The sequence below is a fragment of the Balaenoptera borealis genome (assembly GCF_965194805.1).
Source record: "Balaenoptera borealis genome assembly, chromosome: 19".
Taxonomy (NCBI): domain Eukaryota; kingdom Metazoa; phylum Chordata; class Mammalia; order Artiodactyla; family Balaenopteridae; genus Balaenoptera; species Balaenoptera borealis.
In genome coordinates, this window is record NC_138878.1 from 50,717,526 (window position 1) to 50,737,718 (window position 20,193).

At 47.4% G+C, this 20,193-nt stretch overlaps 1 protein-coding gene and 1 pseudogene across 2 annotated transcripts in view; both read right to left on the bottom strand.

Annotated features, from left to right (window-relative positions):
* The window catches only part of RHPN2 (rhophilin Rho GTPase binding protein 2), a 57,512-nt gene extending 42,974 nt beyond the window's left edge, over positions 1-14,538 (bottom strand). The window contains exons 1-2 of the mRNA XM_082366497.1: positions 14,433-14,538; positions 1,634-1,749 (exon numbers count right to left, since the gene is read on the bottom strand). Of these exons, the coding sequence (XP_082222623.1) occupies positions 1,634-1,749; positions 14,433-14,501 (185 nt within the window). The 5' untranslated portion in view covers positions 14,502-14,538. The remainder of the gene's footprint in view (positions 1-1,633; positions 1,750-14,432) is intronic.
* LOC309616215 (translationally-controlled tumor protein pseudogene) lies at positions 4,447-7,351 on the bottom strand (annotated as a pseudogene). Its single transcript has one exon. The product of its transcript is annotated as a translationally-controlled tumor protein pseudogene (transcript).
* Positions 14,539-20,193: the final 5,655 nt, after the last annotated feature.

Below are 20,193 nucleotides of genomic sequence, written 5' to 3' on the forward strand. Positions count from 1 at the left end.
GCAGAGCAACTGGGCCCGTGAGCCACAATTACTGAGCCTGCGCGTCTGGAGCCTGTGCTCCACAACAAGAGAGGCCGCGATAGTGAGAGGCCCGCGCGCCGCGATGAAGAGTGGCCCCCGCTTGCCGCAACTAGAGAAAGCCCTCACACAGAAACGACGACCCAACACAGCCAAAAATAAATAAATAAAATTTTTAAAAAGGCTTTAAAAAAAAAAAAAGCATGAAAGTAATCCACGCACTTTGTTAAAAGAACATTCAAACACTGAAAGGATAAAGTGACAAGAAGGAATCACGTCTACCCACCCAACCCTGGTCTTGCTCCCAAGAGCCCACTCTACTAACAGCTGTTTCTTCGCCCCTTTTGGAAAAAGTCTATGCATACACAAAAGCATATGCACGTATTTTTAAAACACATATGCAGGGCATGCTGTCCTGCATCTTTCTTTCCCCCCATTTCATACCTCAGAGATCTTTCCTAACCAACAAATACAGACCGATTCAGAAATGAATTTACTCCTAGTTCATGGTGAGAAACCCTCCTCTTGTCTTTACTGAGTGCTCGGGTGAGAGGCCCATATGGAAGAGCAGATCACACTATTCGTACATATATGTGACCACCAGAGTCTTGTGGCTCTTTTACCAATCCACCTGGTTTGGTGTATTTGTTTTTCCCAACAGCCTCCAATCAGCCTCGGGGCTCCCTAAGGCCTCCAACAGTGAAGCAGACCTACTGGGAACACCCATTATCCACATCCTGCCAGGTTTCCAGGTTCCAGGTCCCAGCAAACACTCCACATGTCTTTCTGAGGCTCCAGGAAGCATCTGTCTCACTTAGCCGGGCAGCAGGCATACTGCTTGCCTCCATACCCAGTGCAGAAGGCAGCATGGGGCTGGCAAGAGTCACCCCTAGAACGCTGAAGAAGAAGTTTGAACTCTTTGTAAACAAGAGGAAGCTGCCACATCATCTTGCATTGCACCGAAGGGTGTGGGGAGGGCTTAGAGCTGCCTACAGGTAAGGCCTCTCTGAGTTCTATGCTTGATAAGTAACTATGTTACCATCAGAGCATAATAATGAGTGCCCCAAGAGTCCAGAGCTGTACTGGGCCCCTCTCATTAAAGATGGACACTGGCAATTGAAAGGCTCCTATTCCCTCCTTTCTGCCTTCCTTTTCTTTCTTTCTTTCTTTTTTTTTTTTAACTTTTTATGTTTTCAAATCTAATTTTTTTAACTGAAGTATAGTTGATTTACAATGTTGTGTTGCCTTTCTTTTCTTTATACATTCAACAAATATTTAGCAAGCAGTGATTCTAGATCAGGAATAGTGTTATGCAGTAGAGAAAACAGGTCCCAAAGAAAGCAGGGAAAACAAACGGGAATCAGATAATTGGACTTCCTCCATCACCCTTCTATCCCAAACACACAGACAGGCTGTGTAAAATACTTCTCTTTGACACAACCAAGCACTAGGCGAGACAGGGCCTGCTCCAGGTGCCAGAAATGAGGAGGAAACTCAAAGCTAAAACCAAGAGCTGAGAGGAAGCTGGGCAGGCCTGGGAGTTTAGGAAATAGATGGACAGGCCTCAGGAGAGTCCAGGCTCCCAGCCAAGGTGGTAGAGCCAGCAGACACCTACTTCAGAAGGTTCTCCGCTCCCGTTCTCATCCGCACGGCTTTCAGGATCTGCTGGTTCAAGGCAGCCCTCTGATTCTGCAGTTTGCTCCGGCCGGTCTGTGCGAGGGGATTGCAACCCTGAGGGAAAACAAGAGATGCCCCTTCAGAGGTCAGCCACTCTAAAAATGATGACAAACGTCTAATACAACAGAAAATGTTTTAAAAACTCATTTTTTCTGAAAGTAAAAGTAATTATATATTTTCCAACATGGAAAATATATAAAATACGAAAAATATAAAAAAAGAAAAGTCAGTCCTAATAACACAACTCCAAAACAGCCACTGTGATTGGTTTCTTTCCTGCCCACCTATTTTACAATATATGCATATTGTTACTTTCCACATTAGCGGCTGTGTAGGGAGTTCCCCAGACCAGCCCCATGTCTGGAGTTTCACAGGACTCAGCATACAGTTGCACTCACGGCTAAGATTTATGACAGCAGTTTAGTAAATAAAGATACATAGCTGGATCATAGGGAAAAAGAGGTAGAGTCTGGAGGAATCCATGTGCAGGCTTCCTTATGCGTTCTCCGTCCTATGAGGGGTCACACAAAGCACACTCTTCCCCCAGCAACAAAAATGCAGCAACACGCATGCAGTGTCACTGCCCAGGTTGGCCCATTAGAAAATCAAATTCATGGTTTTTATTAGGGGCTGATCACAAAGGCAGCTTCTGCCTAGCACATACCAAAATTCCAGGCTGCCGAAAGGAAAGCAGGTGTTCATTGTAAACCACATGGTTTTCGCCATTAGTTTAGGCACAGCGAGCCAACTTCATCACTTAGGGGATGAAAGGAACACTCCAAGAGCCAGGCTCCCAGGGACCAGGCAGGGGCCAACCTTGCAAGCAGGTCTTCCTAAGGAAAGCAGCCTCAGGTCTGCCATGTTAACCCTTTTCTGCACAGTGGCACGCATAGGCGATCATGTTTTCTCACTTAATACTCTATCATGAAAATTTCCTTTGTTATGAAGTGCTCCTCAAAACCATGATTTTAATAATTGCATAATGTTGCCTTTTTTTAGGATTTACCATTTCCTTATAGTCGGACAGTTAGATTGTTTCCAAGTATCTGCTATTATCTATAATTATTTGATGCATATCTGTAAACATGAATCTTTGTAAACCTCAAGTTTTTCCTTTAAGGTATATTTCTAGGACTGAGTAACAGGGCGTCTAACCTCTTTAAGCCCCCTCCTCCCCCTAAGCACCAGCCCAATTACCCTCCAGCAAAGAAAGGTACTCTCTATTTCCTGTCCCTTCTCCCCGATAGCATTAGGCAACCATGAATCTCTATTGATAATTTCTGTCTGTACAGACTTGCTTATTCTGGACATTTCACTTAAGTGGAATCATACAGAATACAGTCTTTTGTGATGGGCTCCTTTCACTCAGCATAATGTTTTCAAGGTTCTTCCGTGGTGTAGCACATATCAGTACTTCACTCCTTTTTGTCCCTAACACTTCAATCAATACGAACATTCATTTATCCATTCATCAGTTGATGGACATTTGAGGGTGTTTTCACTTTTTGGCTCTTATGAATAGGGCTGCTTATTTGTGTGTAAGTTTTTACGTGGATGTATGTTTTCCTTTCTTCTCTTGGCTATAGATCTAGGAGTGGAACTACTGTGTCATATGGTTAATTCTATGTTTAACCATTTGAGGTCAAACTATTTCCCAAAGCGGCTATAATATTTTACATTCCCACCAACAGTAGACGAGGGTTCCAATTTACCCCTATCCTCATCAATACTTGTTACTGTCTTTATTAGAGCCAACCTAGGATGTGTGGTATCTCACTGTGGTTTTGATTTGCATTTCCCTGATGGTTAATGGTGGCTAAACCAAAGATGGTTAAACATCTTTTCATGTGCTTATTGGCCATTTGTGTATCTTTGGAGAAAGATCAATTCAGATTCCTTGCCCAATTTTTTTTTTTTTTTTTTCCACATCACAGGGCATGCGAGATCTTAGTTCCCCAACCAGGGATGGAACCCTCGCCCCTGCAGTGGAAGCACAGAGTCTTAACCACTGGACCGCCAGGGAATTCCCTCCTTGCCCATTTTTAAATTGGGTTATTTTTTACTGTTGAGTTGAAAGTATTATTTTCAATCTTTGCCAAATTGATATGCAAAAAACAGGTATCCCATGCTCCCAATTTGCAAGGATTATTAGTGAAGATAAACATTTTTTTCATATATTATTGATCACTTGAATTGCTTTTTCAGTGAATTGTCTGTGTTCTCTGTCCATTATTTCCTGGGGTATTTAGATTACAATCAATGTTTCATTGTGAAAAGTTTAAGATGAGAAAAAGAGTTTCCTTTTTTTTTTTTTTAAGCTGTGCGGCTTGCGGGATCTTATTCCCCACCAGGGACCGAACCTGGGCCACCACAGCGAAAGCACCAAGTCCTAACCACTGGACCGCCAGGGAATTCCCATCCTTTTTTTTTTTTTTTTCTTCCAACTGTGTTAGTCTCTTTTTATTCTTTTGGCAATTTCTTCCAGAGTTCACTACTTCCATTTGTAGGTGATGAAATGTGTAAGAAATCCACTTCAAATGTTGGCACTGCTATGAGCATGGTCTTTCCCTTTACTTCAGCTGAATTACTGTTGATTCTTGTTTATATTCCAAGTCCCGGAAGTGGTTTTCACTGTGGAAGTTATCTGAAGATGGTCTTACGCTTTCTAGTAGTGGTCTACAACCAGGTTCTAGCTTCTCCAGGAAGGCTACACAGGATGGATTTAGATATTACCTATTAAACTAAGAGGCATTCTCTCAACTGAGTTTAAACGCATTTTATTTTTAGACAACCTACATGACATGTTTTTTTTTTCCTCAAAAACAATGCCTCCGCTCCAAACAAATCAACATCAAAACAAAGAGCTCAAGATGACATCAGTCCCATTGTCTAAATCCTGGTGTTGCGTGGACAAACAGCAGCAGCCAGCCAGTTATGACGAGCAGGTGATAGATCCAAACAGCCAAATCTATTGACATTTTTCCATTTCTAGACCATCCTTAAAGAAAATCATATATGGGGTCACACCATCCTCACGGTAGTCCAGCAGAGCAGCCGTGCTATCTGGATTCATGTTTTCACCAATAAAGAACTGATCGTTTTTTTGAAATTAGCAAGGATGTGCTTGATTTGTTCTGCAGTCCCTGTCATAAAAGGTTTTACTCTTTCTGGTCTCTGTTCTTCAAGCTTCCCTTTGATTAACTTCATGTAATCTTTGATGCACTTCTTGTAGGCTTCTTTTGTGAAGCTGGTTTCCTGCAAGTGATGGTTCATGACAACATCCACACCAGTGATTACTGTGCAGTTGGTACCTTCGCCCTCGGGGCCTTCAGCGGAGGCATTTCCACCAATGAGTGAGTCATCAATGTTACCCTCTGTCCTACTGACCATATTCCCCTCCACCTCCAGACACAGCCCGTCCGCGACCTCCCGGATCTTGTAGATGTCAGAGAACATCTCACCATGGCTGATGAGGTCCCGGTAGATGATCATGATGGAGGGAGACATCGGTGGCACTAGCTCAGTAGGAGCGCGGAGCTCAGAGCGAACGTGGTGCAGCCGGAGAGGCGCTCGGGGGGAAGGGGGAGCGGGCGGAAAAGCTTTTTTTTTTTTTTTTAAATTAAAGTATAATTGATTTACAATATTGTGTTAGTTTCAGGTGTACAGCAAAGTGATTCAAAAAATTTCCTTTTAACCTAATAGTGTTTTTCCCACCCCAGCAGGTAGAAGCCCAGGGATCTGAGGGAACGCTCCGTTCCTTTCTGAAGCTTATCTTTCGGTTCCGCCCACTGACGGGCTAGTAATCACACCCTGGGAGTGGCTGGTGGGCAGTATTTGGTGAGGGGACTGCCCTTTCTCTCTGCGTCACTGCCTTGGTCACCGCCATCACAGCTCTGCAACACCTAGCCTCCCACACCTCTGCCCAAGCCACATCCATGGCCTTGACCCCAAGGAAGAAGAAATGGGTTCTCTGCAGCCCCAACCTTCCCAGGGATTCCCATATCAGTGGCCTTTAGACTAGAGGGTCAGAAATAAGTTACATCTCTCCTTCCACAAAGATTTTTCACTCTCCCATCCCAGCAGGTGGCCACCCACCTGTCCCCCATGCAGCCGCCCAAATGCAAATTACACAGATATTCAGAATCTGAGTTGGAATAGTCTTAAAATTAACATCTTTCAAACCATTAAATGATCCCTGATTTAAAACAAAAATCAGAAAACTAATTCTCTCTTTCCAGATCTAAGATTAAAATGTCTTTAGTAAAGGGCTAAAATAATTGCCAGTCTCTTTCCTTTCCACGTCCTAAAATTACTATGAAGGGATGGCTCAATCTGACTTAAAATTACATGGTTCACCAAGGCTGTGTTCTATTTTACAGAGAAGCCTTAATAACTAATTCCTTTACATACATTCCCAGACCTAAGATTAAGCAGCCATTCCAGCTCACGGATAAGAACTTTTTCCTGCTCCCATACTTCACCCAACTTCTGGCTGGCCTGGAATCACTACACCCTAACCAGCCCACAGATGTAGGGTCAAGTTTCCAGATAAGACATAGGAATGCTTAGGATTAGATTTGACTGAGTAATTGGACCCCAAACTACATTACTTCTTACTGACAGGTAGGAATGCCAGACCTGTTGGAAACACCAGAAACGCCCGCAGGGCTGTTTGGAAACTTCCCAGAGCCCTGAGAGATGAATCTGGGCGAGACTGTCCAAAAGACCCCCTGGCATCATCAGAGACTGCTAGCTGCCCACTGGCCCCTGCCAGGGGTTCTCTGCTAGTGGGGACCCACAGTCCTCAGCCATACCTTAGTTCTTAATTGGTTCACAACAGGATGTAGAGCTGCTCCAAACTGAACTGAGGGTTTGTGCCCAGGACCGAGGCAGCACCTGTCACGCCTGCCTGGCCTGGGAAGTGGGGAGGGGTTGGGGGGAACAAATGAACTGTCCTTGCCTCTAGGGTCACTGTCCACAAGTCTTACAGTGAAGTTGGGAGTCTGTCCACTACACAGAGTCTGTCAGTTACCTGACCAGCCTAAGGTTTGGGCATGGGCGTCAGTCTCGATACATGGAAGGATGGTCCGACTGCCAACACCCAAGAAAAGCAAGTACTGAGTAAAGCTCAGCTTCCTCACCAGCTTAGTGGGGTCTCCCACGTTGTCAGTCAGCCCACGTGGACTCTAGTATGGCATCTCGGACCGCACAGTTCTGAGGCTTGGAGGGTAAGTGAGCTACTCAAGATGCTAGAGGCAGTAAGGGTGGGAGGGGGACTTGAGCCCACGTCCTTCCTGCCACTCTGAGATGAGCCTGAGCAGCAGGAATGTGTGGGAATGCGGGGACAGCTCGCCCGCCAACCCCCGGACACCCCTTACGTGCTTCCTGGCTGAGGGCTGCCCAGCGTCAGTGCATATCTTTCGGCCACAGTGACCCACGTCCCACTCTCCCACCTCGCAGCCCATAGCGGTCAGGGGTTGTAAATCCATGCTCCCACACCTCCTTTCCAAGGGGAAGGACATCTGATTCATGCCTGGCTCGTTGGAAAACCAAAGGCCCCAGCCCTGAGTTCGATACAGGGTGAGCAGCTGACATAGGACAACAGAGCCCATCAGGAGGGGCCTTCATTTCTCCCCATCAGCCTTGAACTTAGGAGGATGTGAGACTGGGCAGCTGCAGCCACGTTACCACTGTGGGGGTAGTGTCTCCCCCCAAATGAAGCCAACCTAGGGGGAGCAGAGCTGAGAAACTGAGTTTTGGTGGCAGCATTTGAGCCCTAGATCAAGCCAGGCCTGAAGCCATTCCTCTGGGCTTCTCAGTTACAGGAGCCAAATGCATTCCCTTTCTTGCCTAAGCCATTTTTTAAAAATTGAGGTATAATTTACACATAATGAAATACATAGCTTTTTAAGTACATAGTTCAATGAGTTTGGATAAATGTGTATACGTATGTAACCACTATTCCAATCAGAATATAGACGATTCTCATTACCCCCCAAGGCAACCAAGACTCTGATTTCTATCAATCACCGTAGACTTTTGCCTGCTCTAGAACGTCATATAAATGGAATCATAGGGCATGTATGCTTTTGTGTCTGGCTTATTTTGCTCAATAGTATGCTTTGAGATTCATCCATGTTGTACTTATCAGTGGTTTGCTCCTTTTAATTGCTGAGTAGAATTCCATTGTAGGAATGTACCATGGTGTGTTCATCTGCCTAAACCACTGGGGATTCGATCTTCTGGTAACCACAACTAAGAAAGTCCTAAGTAGAAAAAGTTCACCCAGAGTGAAAACTCTATTTGTTAATAATATACACGCACAGGCCCTGAGGGTATAGTTAAGTTGTTCAGCTGGGAAACAAGTATTTAAGAGCAGCACCTAGGCAAAAACCGGAGTCAGTGGATTTGGAAGACAGGAAAGGCTACTTGACCTACAACACGCAGAGACTGACAGTGAAAAGGCAGATAGGCCAGGCCACTGGGAAGGCAGACACAGGGTAGGGAGCGGTCTTTCCTCCGCAGCAGGGGGTGGGGGGGACCTGCTCTAGGCAGAGCCTGGCGCCTGGCTCCCCTCCACCCCAAGAACCAGTGAGGGCCTTTCTTCCACACAGCCGAAGTTAAAGCCCACACATGTAGATGTGTCTCCAGCAAACTGAGGGCACAGTGTGAACTTGGAGTCTCTAGGTCAGGAGTAAGACTGAGTGAGAGTGACCACGCAGGGTCCCCTGGCTAGAGACCCTCACGCAGGGCATGGAAGAGTGGGGTGTTTTTTGCTGCCTCTCCAGCACGGAGATATTTTCTCTGCCTTCCTTCCTAGTCATGCAACCCCTCACTCAACCACCTAGCTCTGGAAAACAGAATTGTTTGTTTATGAGTTAGCCAGAAGCTGTCAACCAGAAAGCACAGATATAGCATGCGATACCCTGCAATACACAAAAACACATCTAATTTAACTTTTCACCATGCTGGAGATTCAGGGCAGTTTGGATGAACAGAATCTACCTTTTCCGTGTCCATAAAAATTAAAACATGAATTTGGCACTTGTAAAGAGGTCTCCTGCCCTTCCAGGATCTCCGCCAGGTGCCTCCCTCTGGCGTCCCCATCCATTCACATGGGGGTAGGGGGCCACAATATGAACCGGCTCCCTTCAGTCACTTCTACAAATCTTTACAGACACCTACTGTGTGTGTACAAAGTGTGTGCCACTCTACAAAGATTTACAATCACCAAAATTTCTAAGAGACAAATGTATTTTCAGACCCAACTGATGACCCATTTATTTCAACTGGTAGGATGTACTCACCACTAGTTTACAGTCCTTGGTGGGGGGTGGGGGGATGGTATGTGTGTGTGATTTTGTACATTTCTGTTATTACCCTTTTTTACAACAATTTATGTTACTTTTCTAATACAATAATATTGGAGAAAAAGAAATTACTTCTGAAGTTGTAGTTTTGGATCACCTGCCTTTTTCTCCTCTTAGAATCCAATCGAAACAGGATTTTCTAAGGCATATGGCCCTAGCGAACTCCGTGGGTCTAGCAAGGCCAGAAGGACCTGCATCTCTCCCCGTTTCTGGCGCTACGGGCGGGAGACCTTGTCCCCAGCTGGCACCCCTTGCTGCCAGCTCTGCCAGACACTCAGTCTGGCTGAGCTGCACCTGCGGTTCCGCTGTCCTCTGTGGCCACCTCCAATACAGCCTTTGTGTCACGAGACTCTAGTACCTGAGCCAAAGGAGGAAGTGGTGATCAGGCTAAAGCCAATGCCCTGTATCATCAGGTGGTGTCTTGGAATCCGTCCAAATAGCCCCAGGAAGCAAGGGACATTTACAGTGTTATACCTCATCATGCTGACTCTCCTCTGAGTCACCTGCAAATACTGTTTCTGCCAGGGGACCCCCTCCTGGCCAGGATCCCGCAATGTGAGGAGAAGTTTGTCCACCACGCCCTCTGGGCTGCTGGTGTGCACCAGTGCAGCTGGACAGACCCTCACCAAGGCGATGATCAGCCTGGATCCAGCCTGGCCTGTAGGGTCTGGCTCAGACCATGGTGGGTAGGGGGTGGGGAAGAGGCTGCAGCACAAACTTTTACACCCTTCCTCCTCCCTCCCCCACCCCCACCTGGAGAAACATCATCACTACCCAATAAAAATGGCGCAGGGACTTCCCTGGTGGCGCAGTGGTTAAGAATCCGCCTGCCAATGCAGGGGACACAGGTTCGAGCCCTGCTCCGGGAAGATCCCACATGCCACGGAGCAACTAAGCCTGTGCGCCGCAGCTACTGAGCCTGCGCTCTAGAGCCCGCGAGCCACAACTACTGAGCCTGAGAGCCACAACTACTGAAGCCCATGCGCCTAGAGCCCGTGCTCTGCAACAAGAGAAGCCACCACAATGAGAAGCCCGCGTGCCGCGACGAAGACCCAACGCAGCCAAAAATAAATAGATTCTCAAAAAAAAAAAAAAATGGACTGGATGAGCCCCCATGACCCACCCTGGACTCCTCAGACTCAGCCCAGCATGTCCCTCCACATGTGCTTATACATGATGCACACGTGTGTCTAACATGAAATTACACCCCACTGAGATGAATGGTGCAGAGGAGGACCTAAGAGGAGCCTCTGGGTTAAAAAAAAAAAAAAAAGAATTCTCTTCCTTCCTTCTCTGCTGGAGCCTTGAGGAAATCCAGAGTAAACAGGGACCACGAACCAGGACACAGTGAACCTTGGGGCCCTGTCCAGCCTGGAGGCTTCTGTGAACAAGAAACAATTTCTCCTCCAGCTCTTGGGTAAAAACAATGGAGCTAAATTCATTTTGGGCCATTAGTGTTCCCAGAGGATGGCGAGGCAGAGATAAGGTCCCACAATGCTGCACTTTGTACCAACAGTCTTCTTCCCCTTACTGCTAAGGTCTTTCATTTAGGCCCTTTCAACAGCCTTGGGGAACATCTTTCTCTAGTTTTTTTCCAGCTAGTTTTCTCTTGGCCAAGAACAGGTTTTCCTGTGGGTTTCAGGACTATAGCCCCCAGAGAGCCCTGGAGATGGGACCAGCTCTCAGGATGTAGTGTCTTGGAAATGTGTATTACTCTGCATTAACTATAGGCCCGAACACACATTCTTCCAAGACTTTCATTAGGATAAGCATAAAAATCTGTTTGGGAAAAAGAAACTCCATTTCTACTGGTCATTCTTTTAAGAAAATAATTTAGTATTTAATTATTCTTATAGAACTGTACCTCTATTTAAACATATTAGTGTCAAGAAAGAAAAAAAAAAAAAGTGAGAAACCAGAGAAGAGAGAAACATATTGTGATAGACCAGAAAGTATTCTGTATTTTTTGTTTGTTTTTAATTCAGAGAGCCCCCTGCCCCAAGCTGCTCACCCAGGAGGCCAGGGTCTGTACTGGTGTCCATGCCTGACCTGGGGCCAAACTGAGTCCGTGTCCTCAGGCTCTGTACAGCCATGTCCTGCACAACCCCAGGAAGACCCTGATTGGCCAGGGGGCCCCTCTCTGCCAAAAACTGTCTCACACGTTCAGGGTCCAAGACCAGCAGGCAATATGAACTTCCTCAATCTAAACAAACCTGCCTTCTTCTCTCTCCTCTACCCCCATCCCCCCCAGCAACTATTTTCTCTGCCCTTCTTCCACCTGTACTCCACCACACTGACTTTAAAGATTTTTCTTTGATGTGGACCATTTTTAAAGACTTAATATTTTATTGAATTTGTTACAATATTGCTTCTGTTTTATGTTTTTTGGTTTTTCGACCACGAGGCATGTGGGATCTTAGCTCCCCGACCAGGGATCGAACCCGCACCCCCTGCATTGGAAGGTGAAGTCTTAACCACTGGATCGCCAGGAAAGTCCCCACCACACTGACTTTTGCCCCCAATTCTCCACCTACTCATTTACCAACAACCCCCTAAAGGACTAAACCCAGTATTTTCCAGGGCTCTTCTGACTTGTCAACCTCGTCTCTCCACTAAAAAGATCTCTTCTCCCAGCTGCCTTGACACTGTCACCCTCTGGGCTTGTTTACCATCTCTCTGCCTGTCCCTTAAATGGAGGCATTATTCTCTTCTGCCTTGGGTGCTTTTTCACAATATCCCACCGCCTCCCACACTGGTGCCCCCCAAAGCTGCATCTCCAGCCAGGGTGCTCTCGTGGCTGCCGGGTTCATGGAGTGGACTCCCCACTGGGACCACCATTCAGATGTCGCTTAGGGGCCTCAAGCCCACCACCTCTACCTCAGCCTCCTGGTTGCCCCATCTCAGTGAGGCGCCTGACCATCCCCCCAGCCACCAAAGGGCAGACATTTTGGACTCCCATCAGTAGCACTTCCCCACCATATTTGGTCCATTAGTTCTTCCCATCCCTGTTGACTGCCTTTGCTCAGGCCCTCATCACTGCACCCTCCCCACTGGCATCCCTGCCTCCAGTCTGGACCCCTGGTTTGAGTCAGGGGTGCAAGCTGGTGGAAAGGATGGGTGTGGTGAGGCTGTGTTTACCTAGTACTTTACATAACTGACTGAAAAGTCATCAGTAGTCCGTAACAGAGTAGGACACAGACAATGAGGATTAACCTTCCACACTCCTCCCTGCCTGCCTCCACCACTGCCTCTCCCCCTTTGCTCACCTACTGATCACTCAGCTTTCAAAGTGGTCTTTCCGTGACACAAATCTCACACGTCTGGTCCTGCATGAAGCACTTTGATAGATCTCCAGGTTCCCTTCCCATGCATCCAAGATGCATGACTCCCGAATAGCCTAGTTCCCACTTACACCTCCACACCCCCAAGGGTTCACTCACAAACGCTCACAATCCTGTGCCTTCACCCATGCTGTTCCCTCTACCTGAAGTGTTCGTCCTCCCCTTCTTCACCTGTATAACATCTACCTCTCATTCAAGGAGCATTTGTTTTAGGACAAACTGGCTCGGATCACACATCAGGGAAGGTTCCATGTCGACACCTTTTATTAACCTTGTACTAGGAACACTCTTTGGACTACTATGACGTAGCACAATGATCATTACAAGGTCTCGTTTTCCAAAGAGATGTTTCTAATTGCAAACCAGTGATTCATCTTATTTTGCACCCATGATTCTCTTTATCTACCACCGGAGAAACCGCACCTGAAAAACACTCAGCTTTGCATCCTTTCACAGCTCCCTTGCCTTCCACTCGGTCCTATGCACATCTTCCCCTGGAAAACCTGTTCTGGAAGACAAGGGAACATAACCCTGGCAGGTGTTCACCCCCTCTTCTGCCCCTTCCTCTGTTGTTTCCCCCAGATGCTGCTATAGGTCCAGACCTCCACCTGTTCAGAGGACAATTTGGGGAGGAAATGAAGTCCCAGAAAGATGCAGCAACTTGCTGAAGTCTACAGTGCAATTCTGTGGGGGAGGCAGTCAGGGTTTGAGGCCCTAGGGCTGAGATCAAGGGATTCCCAGGCCTGGCCTCCTTCTGCAATTCCATGGCCTGTGATGCTCTGTCCCAAATGCCACACATAATTAGAAGTTATAATCCTATAATTCCATAATGACATCTTTTAACTTAAATACACCTTAAAACTACTCCTTTTTTTTTTTTTTTTTAATGCTAAAAGCAATTTAACCAAAAAGAATTTTTCCAACTCTGTCCTCACCTGTTTCCAGATTCTCCTCCTGCCCATCCTCTAGGGACACTGCTCCTCACCAGAGAGCAAAAGCCCAAAGGCAGCGTCATGGGAGAAGGAGGAAGACGCCAAGAGCATTCACTGACTGGATCATTAGGCGTGGAACAATTAAGAATTGACTGGTCTGTGGGAAACAGCCACACTGCCCTGTTTATAATTTCGTCCTCTGCCTTCAGTCATAGAAGTTATAAAAAAACAATTTCTCAACCCACCTAGTCAAACATGGCCAAGAGCCAAAGGCTATTTTTAGACTCATAGGGACAAGGAAGAAGGATGGAAAGTGCCCCGTGCCTCCGGGCTCAAAAGCATCTTTGTAGCCCAGGCCTTGCAACCTGCGGACATCCCAGCGACCCCGCTCCGTGGATTGGGGCCACTTTTGAGGGGCTGAGCTGCGAACCTTCAGGGCGGGAGGCCACGGTATGTGCCAAGCTCCCGCGGAGCCCGCACCTTCCGCAGGTCTACCCAACAATCGGATAAATCCGCTTTAGCGAAAAGTGGTGAGGGAGCGAAACCGCTGCCCTCACGTCTGCAGCGCGCACGCCCTCCTGGGCAACTAGGGGCAGAGAAGGGGGCGACGCCCGAGGTACCCTCCCATCCTCGAAAAAGTCGAAGAGGCAAACACTGGAAGCATTCTGGAGGCAAAAAGGGAACGCCATCCCTTCTGAGGGGCTCCAATTTCCACGCGCTCCGGCCAAGCGCTCGGGTGGAAGCTGGGCTCGGGTCCCCACGCGCCGCAACGCCGAGGGCGCCAGCGCACTGGGAACCGGTCCCTTCCCCAGGGCCGCGGGACGGCCGGCGGGGGCGACCCCGAGCACCCCTCCCGGCCGTGTCCTCCGCCGGCACCTGCGCGGGGCGGCCGAGACACCACTCCCCAGCCCCGTAAGTCACCTGCTCTCGGCCGCCGGGTGCACCGCCGCCGCACCCCTCCACTCCGACCCTCCGCCGGGCGCGCCCTCCCCCTGCAGGCCTGGTCGACCCCGCGCGCCCTGCAGCCCCCTCCACAGCCTGGGGGGAAAGAAGTCTGGAGCTCGCAGAATCCCAGCCCGCCCGAAGCCGCCCACCTTCCGAAAGTAGCCGTCGCCCTCCTTCTCCAGCGGCTGGGGGGCCGCGGGCAGCAGAGTGTCGGTCATGCTGGCAGCGCGGGAGCACAGGACAGACTGAAGCTCATCTGCGCGCTGGCCCGAGAGGGCGCCTGGCCCCGCCCTGCCCCGCCCCTGCCCCGCCCCTCCCCGCCTGAGCGACCGCCCCTCCAGCCCCGCCTGAGGCCCGGCCGGGAGTCCTGGAGACCAAGCCAGGCCCGCCGAGACCACGCCCCCGGTCCCGCCCCGGCTCCGGATTGGCCGAGCGCAGCCGTGCCCCAGGCGAGGCTGGCGGAGGGGAGAGCAAAGAGCCCCTCCGCTCTTTGCTCGCCCTCTCCCAGCCTCAGGGGCTTAATCTGGGAGTGGTTGCAGCCTCAGCCCGGGAGCGCAAGGGCGGCCCGGGGGTCTCCACTGCTGCCGCGAGGCCCGGGTTGGGGATCCAGCTCCTCGTCTGGAACCATGGGGGTAAATGCAGCGAGTGGGTGAAGCTACGGCTCCTGCGCGCACGCCGCGGGGACAGTGACCATACCCGACGCCACGTCGAGGGCGCGGCGGGAGCGCTGGGCCCTGGGCCGAGCAGTCAGGAACAGCTTCCCGCCAAAAGGGATCCCGGGGCAGAGTCCGGGACTCTGAGGGAGAGTTGGCGGCGCCACCGAGGGCCTTGGCGGGTGACTCAAACCTGTTGACACAGCGATCAACCCCCTGTCCCCCAACCCGCTCTGCAGAAACCAGGCGGATCCACTGGGAGGTCACAGATGGCGAGGGGAGAGGGGTCCACCCAAGGAGGGATCCCCAGAAAGGGTTTCGTGCCCAAGAGACTCGACGAATATCCTTGAGCACGTTTCTTAACCACCACTTCGAACCTCAGATTTCTCAACTGCAAAATGGGTCCGGATCACCCTCTCTTGACCTGGGGCAAGGTATTACAACCAAAGTGGTGTATAAGCGCTTAGCAGCGCGGTAGGGACGCGAATAGCTTAGGAGCGAAAGGGGGACTCCTGGGGACAGGGGTCGCACCGCTCTCTCTCCCAGCCCCCCTGATCGGTGGACTGCAGACAGGGTGCCGGGACTGGGCTGCCGGAGCCGGAAGCCCCCCAGCGGCCACGCCCCTCCTGGCCAGCGTCCTGCAGTTCCTACCCCCTCCCCCAACTAAGGGACACCCTTGCGCAGTTACTGCTGCGTTTGGCCGTCGCGGTAGGTGCCACAGGTGGAACACAATACAATCTGCTTTCAAAACAAGCCAAGTGTTTCCTTTTCTTCTTAAAAAAAAAGAAAAAGAAAAAAGTATGTGCATTAGGGGGTGTTCAAGAGTTTAAAATAAATGGTAGCAACAGCCAAGTAAATGTTAAAAAAAAAAACTCATCATCACTGCCGGCTCCAAGACGCAGCACAAGGAAAGGCGTTCTCTGAAAGGACTGTTTTAATACTAAGAAAGAACCTGAAGAATCTTAAGCATCTGGGACAGGTGTTTGGGAAACTCTGCGGCAGATGCAGAAACTTCCCTTCTCTCGTAGGGTCAGAAATAAGTATCAAGCTAATTTCAGCATTGTCACCCTAGAATTAATTCATGGCCCTGGAAATGTACACTCCCCTCCCCCAGCTGGGACTTGAAAACAACCGCTTCCGTTTTGGGGATCCAGAGGTGGCGGGTCACTGTATTACATTTGTAACACTACTGCTGCTACTACTAGTAATAAAGTTATCAATAATAGAACCTCTATTCTAGCCAGAAAGTTTGTAGATATTATGTTTCACGAAACTTCTGCAAATAAGAGAATTAAATAATCTCCATTTAACAGGTGAGAAGACCGAGGCTCAGAGGAGTGAAGTGGTTAAGGGCACGCTAGCCATTAGTGGCTGAGATCGGTGTTTAGTTCAGGGCTGCTGACTCCAGTCATTTCCTACCACTCTCAGATTTTTGTCATCTCCTTCTACTACCCTAAAGCTCCAATCGCCTTTACAGTTTGTCACATACACGTGTCACTTGTACTATTATCGACTTAATAGTCTTCTTTAAAATTACTCACTTTAAAACACACACTTCTGTCATACAATAGTTAAAGAAATATAGTTTGTATAATAAATACTATATCTAGTGCAATAACCCACAATTTTATTAGAACTGAAAATCCTAATCAGACCTGACTAATTTTCAGAAATAAATAAATAAATAAATAAATAAATAAAAATAAAATAAAATTACTCACTTTAACAAACTTTATTTTAAAACACAACTGTGTCATAACAATAAGCAGAAAACCAGTGCTACTTTGACCTATGTGGACATACACATAAAAGTGAATATAGTGAAAACCAAAATCTGTTATTTAATCTAGCCCAACACCTTTGCCTTCTTGAGCTGCTTCTTTTATTAAAAAGGAAGAAGAGCAAGAAAAGGAAGCCTGGTGTTAAGGACACACCAGCCCACCCTGATACTAGCTTCAGAGGAAAAGAAGCACTTCTCTGTGCATCCCAACAGGCATCTCCCGGCCCTGTGAACCATCTGTGTGTCACTCCTTGAGGCTGTGCAGGACCAGACATCTCTAGACATTCTCATGGCTCCTTGCAGGGGGCTCACAGGCCTGATCCCGTATCTCTGATCCTGCTGCGATCAGGAAATGAGAGCTGCTGCAGCTGACCCAGCAGGAGAGTAACATCTAACCTCCTATTTGTCAACCCAGTTGGTGGTGTGTGTCACAAGAACTGCCAGTGAGCCCCCTGTGCTCCTAACAAAAGAGTCGGGGTGGGAATTTCTGAGATAGGCAAAGGTTAAAAATCTCAACTGCAAACAACTATTTTGTGAAGTCCCTGTTTTACTATCTGGCTGGGGCCAGCAGTTGACTGTCCAGGTACTCAGTTTCTTTAAGTAAAATGTAAGTCATACCTCCTAAGACCGGCTTGTTGACAAAAGGAGCACTAGCTTCTCTAGGGGCAGCCTGATGTACATCCTCTCTTGGAGAATCTGATGAAATTTGCCAAATTAAAAGCAGAAATCACAAGTTAACCCTTAAGTGAGTGAAATTCATTGTAAATTATAGACCCAATTTTGCAATTTTTATGAAAAAAAAATCTTAGAAATTGAAGCCATATGATGCCGTGGAGCACTGACTTGAGAAAACCACACTAGATTTGGCAAGCTCTGCCACTAAGTCACCTTGGCCAGATCCTTCTACCCCTTGTGACCTCAGTTTCCCCAGCTCTGAAATATGGTCTTAAATACACAGCAGTCATTTATTGCATACTTTATGACAGGAGCTGTGCTTTGCATTTTGCATACATGATCTCAGTTGATCCACAACCCTATGAAATGGGTACTTTTTCATCCCCATTTTAAAGAGGAAGAAGCTGAGTCTCAGAGGTCACCAGTCTACTAAGTTAGATTGCCTGATGCAACACCATGCACTATGCTACTCTACACTGTTCCTTGCAATTTAAAAGGAAAGATATTTTGTCATATTTGGAAGAAGTGATTATGGATTAAAAATAAATGAGTGGGACTTCCCTGGTGGTGCAGTGGTTAAGAATCCGCCTGCCAATGCACACGACACGGGTTTGAGCGCTGGTCCAGGAAGATCCCACATGCCGTGGAGTAACTAAGCCCATGCGCCACAACTACTGAGCCTGCACTCTAGAGCCCGCGAGCCACAACTACTGAGCCCACGCACCGCAACTACTGAAGCCCGCATGCCTAGAGCCCGTGCTCCGCAACAAGAGAAGCTATCGCAATGAGAAGCCCGTGCACTGCAGCGAAGAGTAGCCCCCGCTAGCCGCAACTAGAGAAAGACCGCGCGCAGCAATGAAGACCCAACGCAGTCAAAATAAATAAATAAATAAATTTATAATAAATAAATAAATAAATAAGTGACAGAATGGCAAAATATACCAAGTATTGGTGAGAATGTCAAGCAACCAGAATCTCATACATTGCTTGTGGGAGTGTAGATTGGTACTACCACTTTGGAAAACTGGCATTTTCTACTGAAGAGGGACATATGCATAATTTATGAACCAGCAATTCCGAATCTAGGTAGATAACCAACAGAAATGCATACATCTGTTCTCCATAAAACATGTACAAGAATGTTCACAGCTGCACTTTTCAAAATAGCCCCTAACTGGAAACTACTCAAATGCCCATCAACTGTAGAATGGATAAGAAATTGTGGCATATTCACATAATGAAAACGAACACATTACTATCACAAGCAACAAATATGTTGTGAGCAAAATATTTTGCTCACAAAAATATTGTTGAGCCAAAGAAGCCAGAAAATATACTGTATGATTCCATTTTACATAAAGTACAAAACAGAAAAAATTAGTCTATTCTGGGATTATTGCTTCTGGGTTCTGGAAATTTTCTATTTCTTGACCTGCTTGTTGTTACACGGATGTGTTCACTTTGTGAAAATGCACAGAACTGTGTGCATATATTGTATTTCAGTAAGAAAACTCAACAGAAAAAAAAATGAGTGGCATTGATTCCCAAACATATAGAGCAGGTTTCTTTGTATGTCATGAGTGACCATCCCATTGCCAGCATTGATATGTGGACCCTAGGAACAAATTACTCCCTACCCAGATGATTCAGCCCATCTTCCTATTGGGCAGTTTCCTGAGATTTGTGCTTTCTTGCCTGTATGAATAAGAAAGGAAGGGTATGTGGTGTTTAAGCTTCTACAGTTTTGCATAAAAACACATTGTTGAGAGAGTGGCATGGACATATATACACTACCAAATGTAAAATAGATCGCTAGTGGGAAGCAGCCGCATAGCACAGGGAGATCAGCTCCGTGCTTTGTGTCCACCTAGAGGTGTGGGATAGGGAGGGTGGGAGGGAGACAGAAGAGGGAGGAGATATGGGCATTTATGTATATGTATAGCTGATTCACTTTGTTATACAGCAGAAACTAACACACCAGTGTAAAGCAATTATACTCCAATAAAGATGTAAAACACACACACACACACACACACACACACACACACACACACACAAAACATATTGTTTAGGGGTTGCTACTGCCAAGAATCAGGAGTATTGGGTAATAAGTGACCAGGGTTGCAGATGAAGCATCCAGCCGTTCCTTCTGAAGATCTGGAGTCAGAAAGGTTGGTAATTACTGTTTTTATTTGTTTTGTTTTTTAAATATTTATTTATTTATTTTGGCTGTGCCAGGTCTTCGTTGCAGCAAGCAGGATCTTCGTGGCAGCACGCGGCTCTTAGTTGCTGCATGCGGACTCTTAGTTGTGGCATGCAGACTCATAGTTGTGGCATGCACACAGGATCTGGTTCCTCGACCAGGGTTCAAACCTGGGCCCCACCCCACCCTCATTGGGAGTGCAGAGTCTTACCCACTGGACCACCAGGGAAGTCCCATTACTGTTTTACTAAATGCAGTGATTGTCAGAAATCTAATTAAGTAAACTCTCAGTAATAAATTTATTGGGTTTTTCTTGCCTCTTTAGAAGCTATAAGCTGTAAGAAAATTATTTGGGGTAATTCAGAAATAAAATCACGGACCTTCATGATTTGTCTGGCTGTATGGGTTAGCCCCCAACCTTCTTTACTTTCAATATCTACATTTATTCACATGATGATCAAAGGGTGATGCTGGGACCCTGCAGGGCTTCAATAAACAAAGATGCTTTCTCTTTAGTACATTAAATTTCTCAAGGCAGGAAAAGGGGTAATACATACAAAAACCTTTAAAATGAAAACTAAGACACTGACATAAAAATG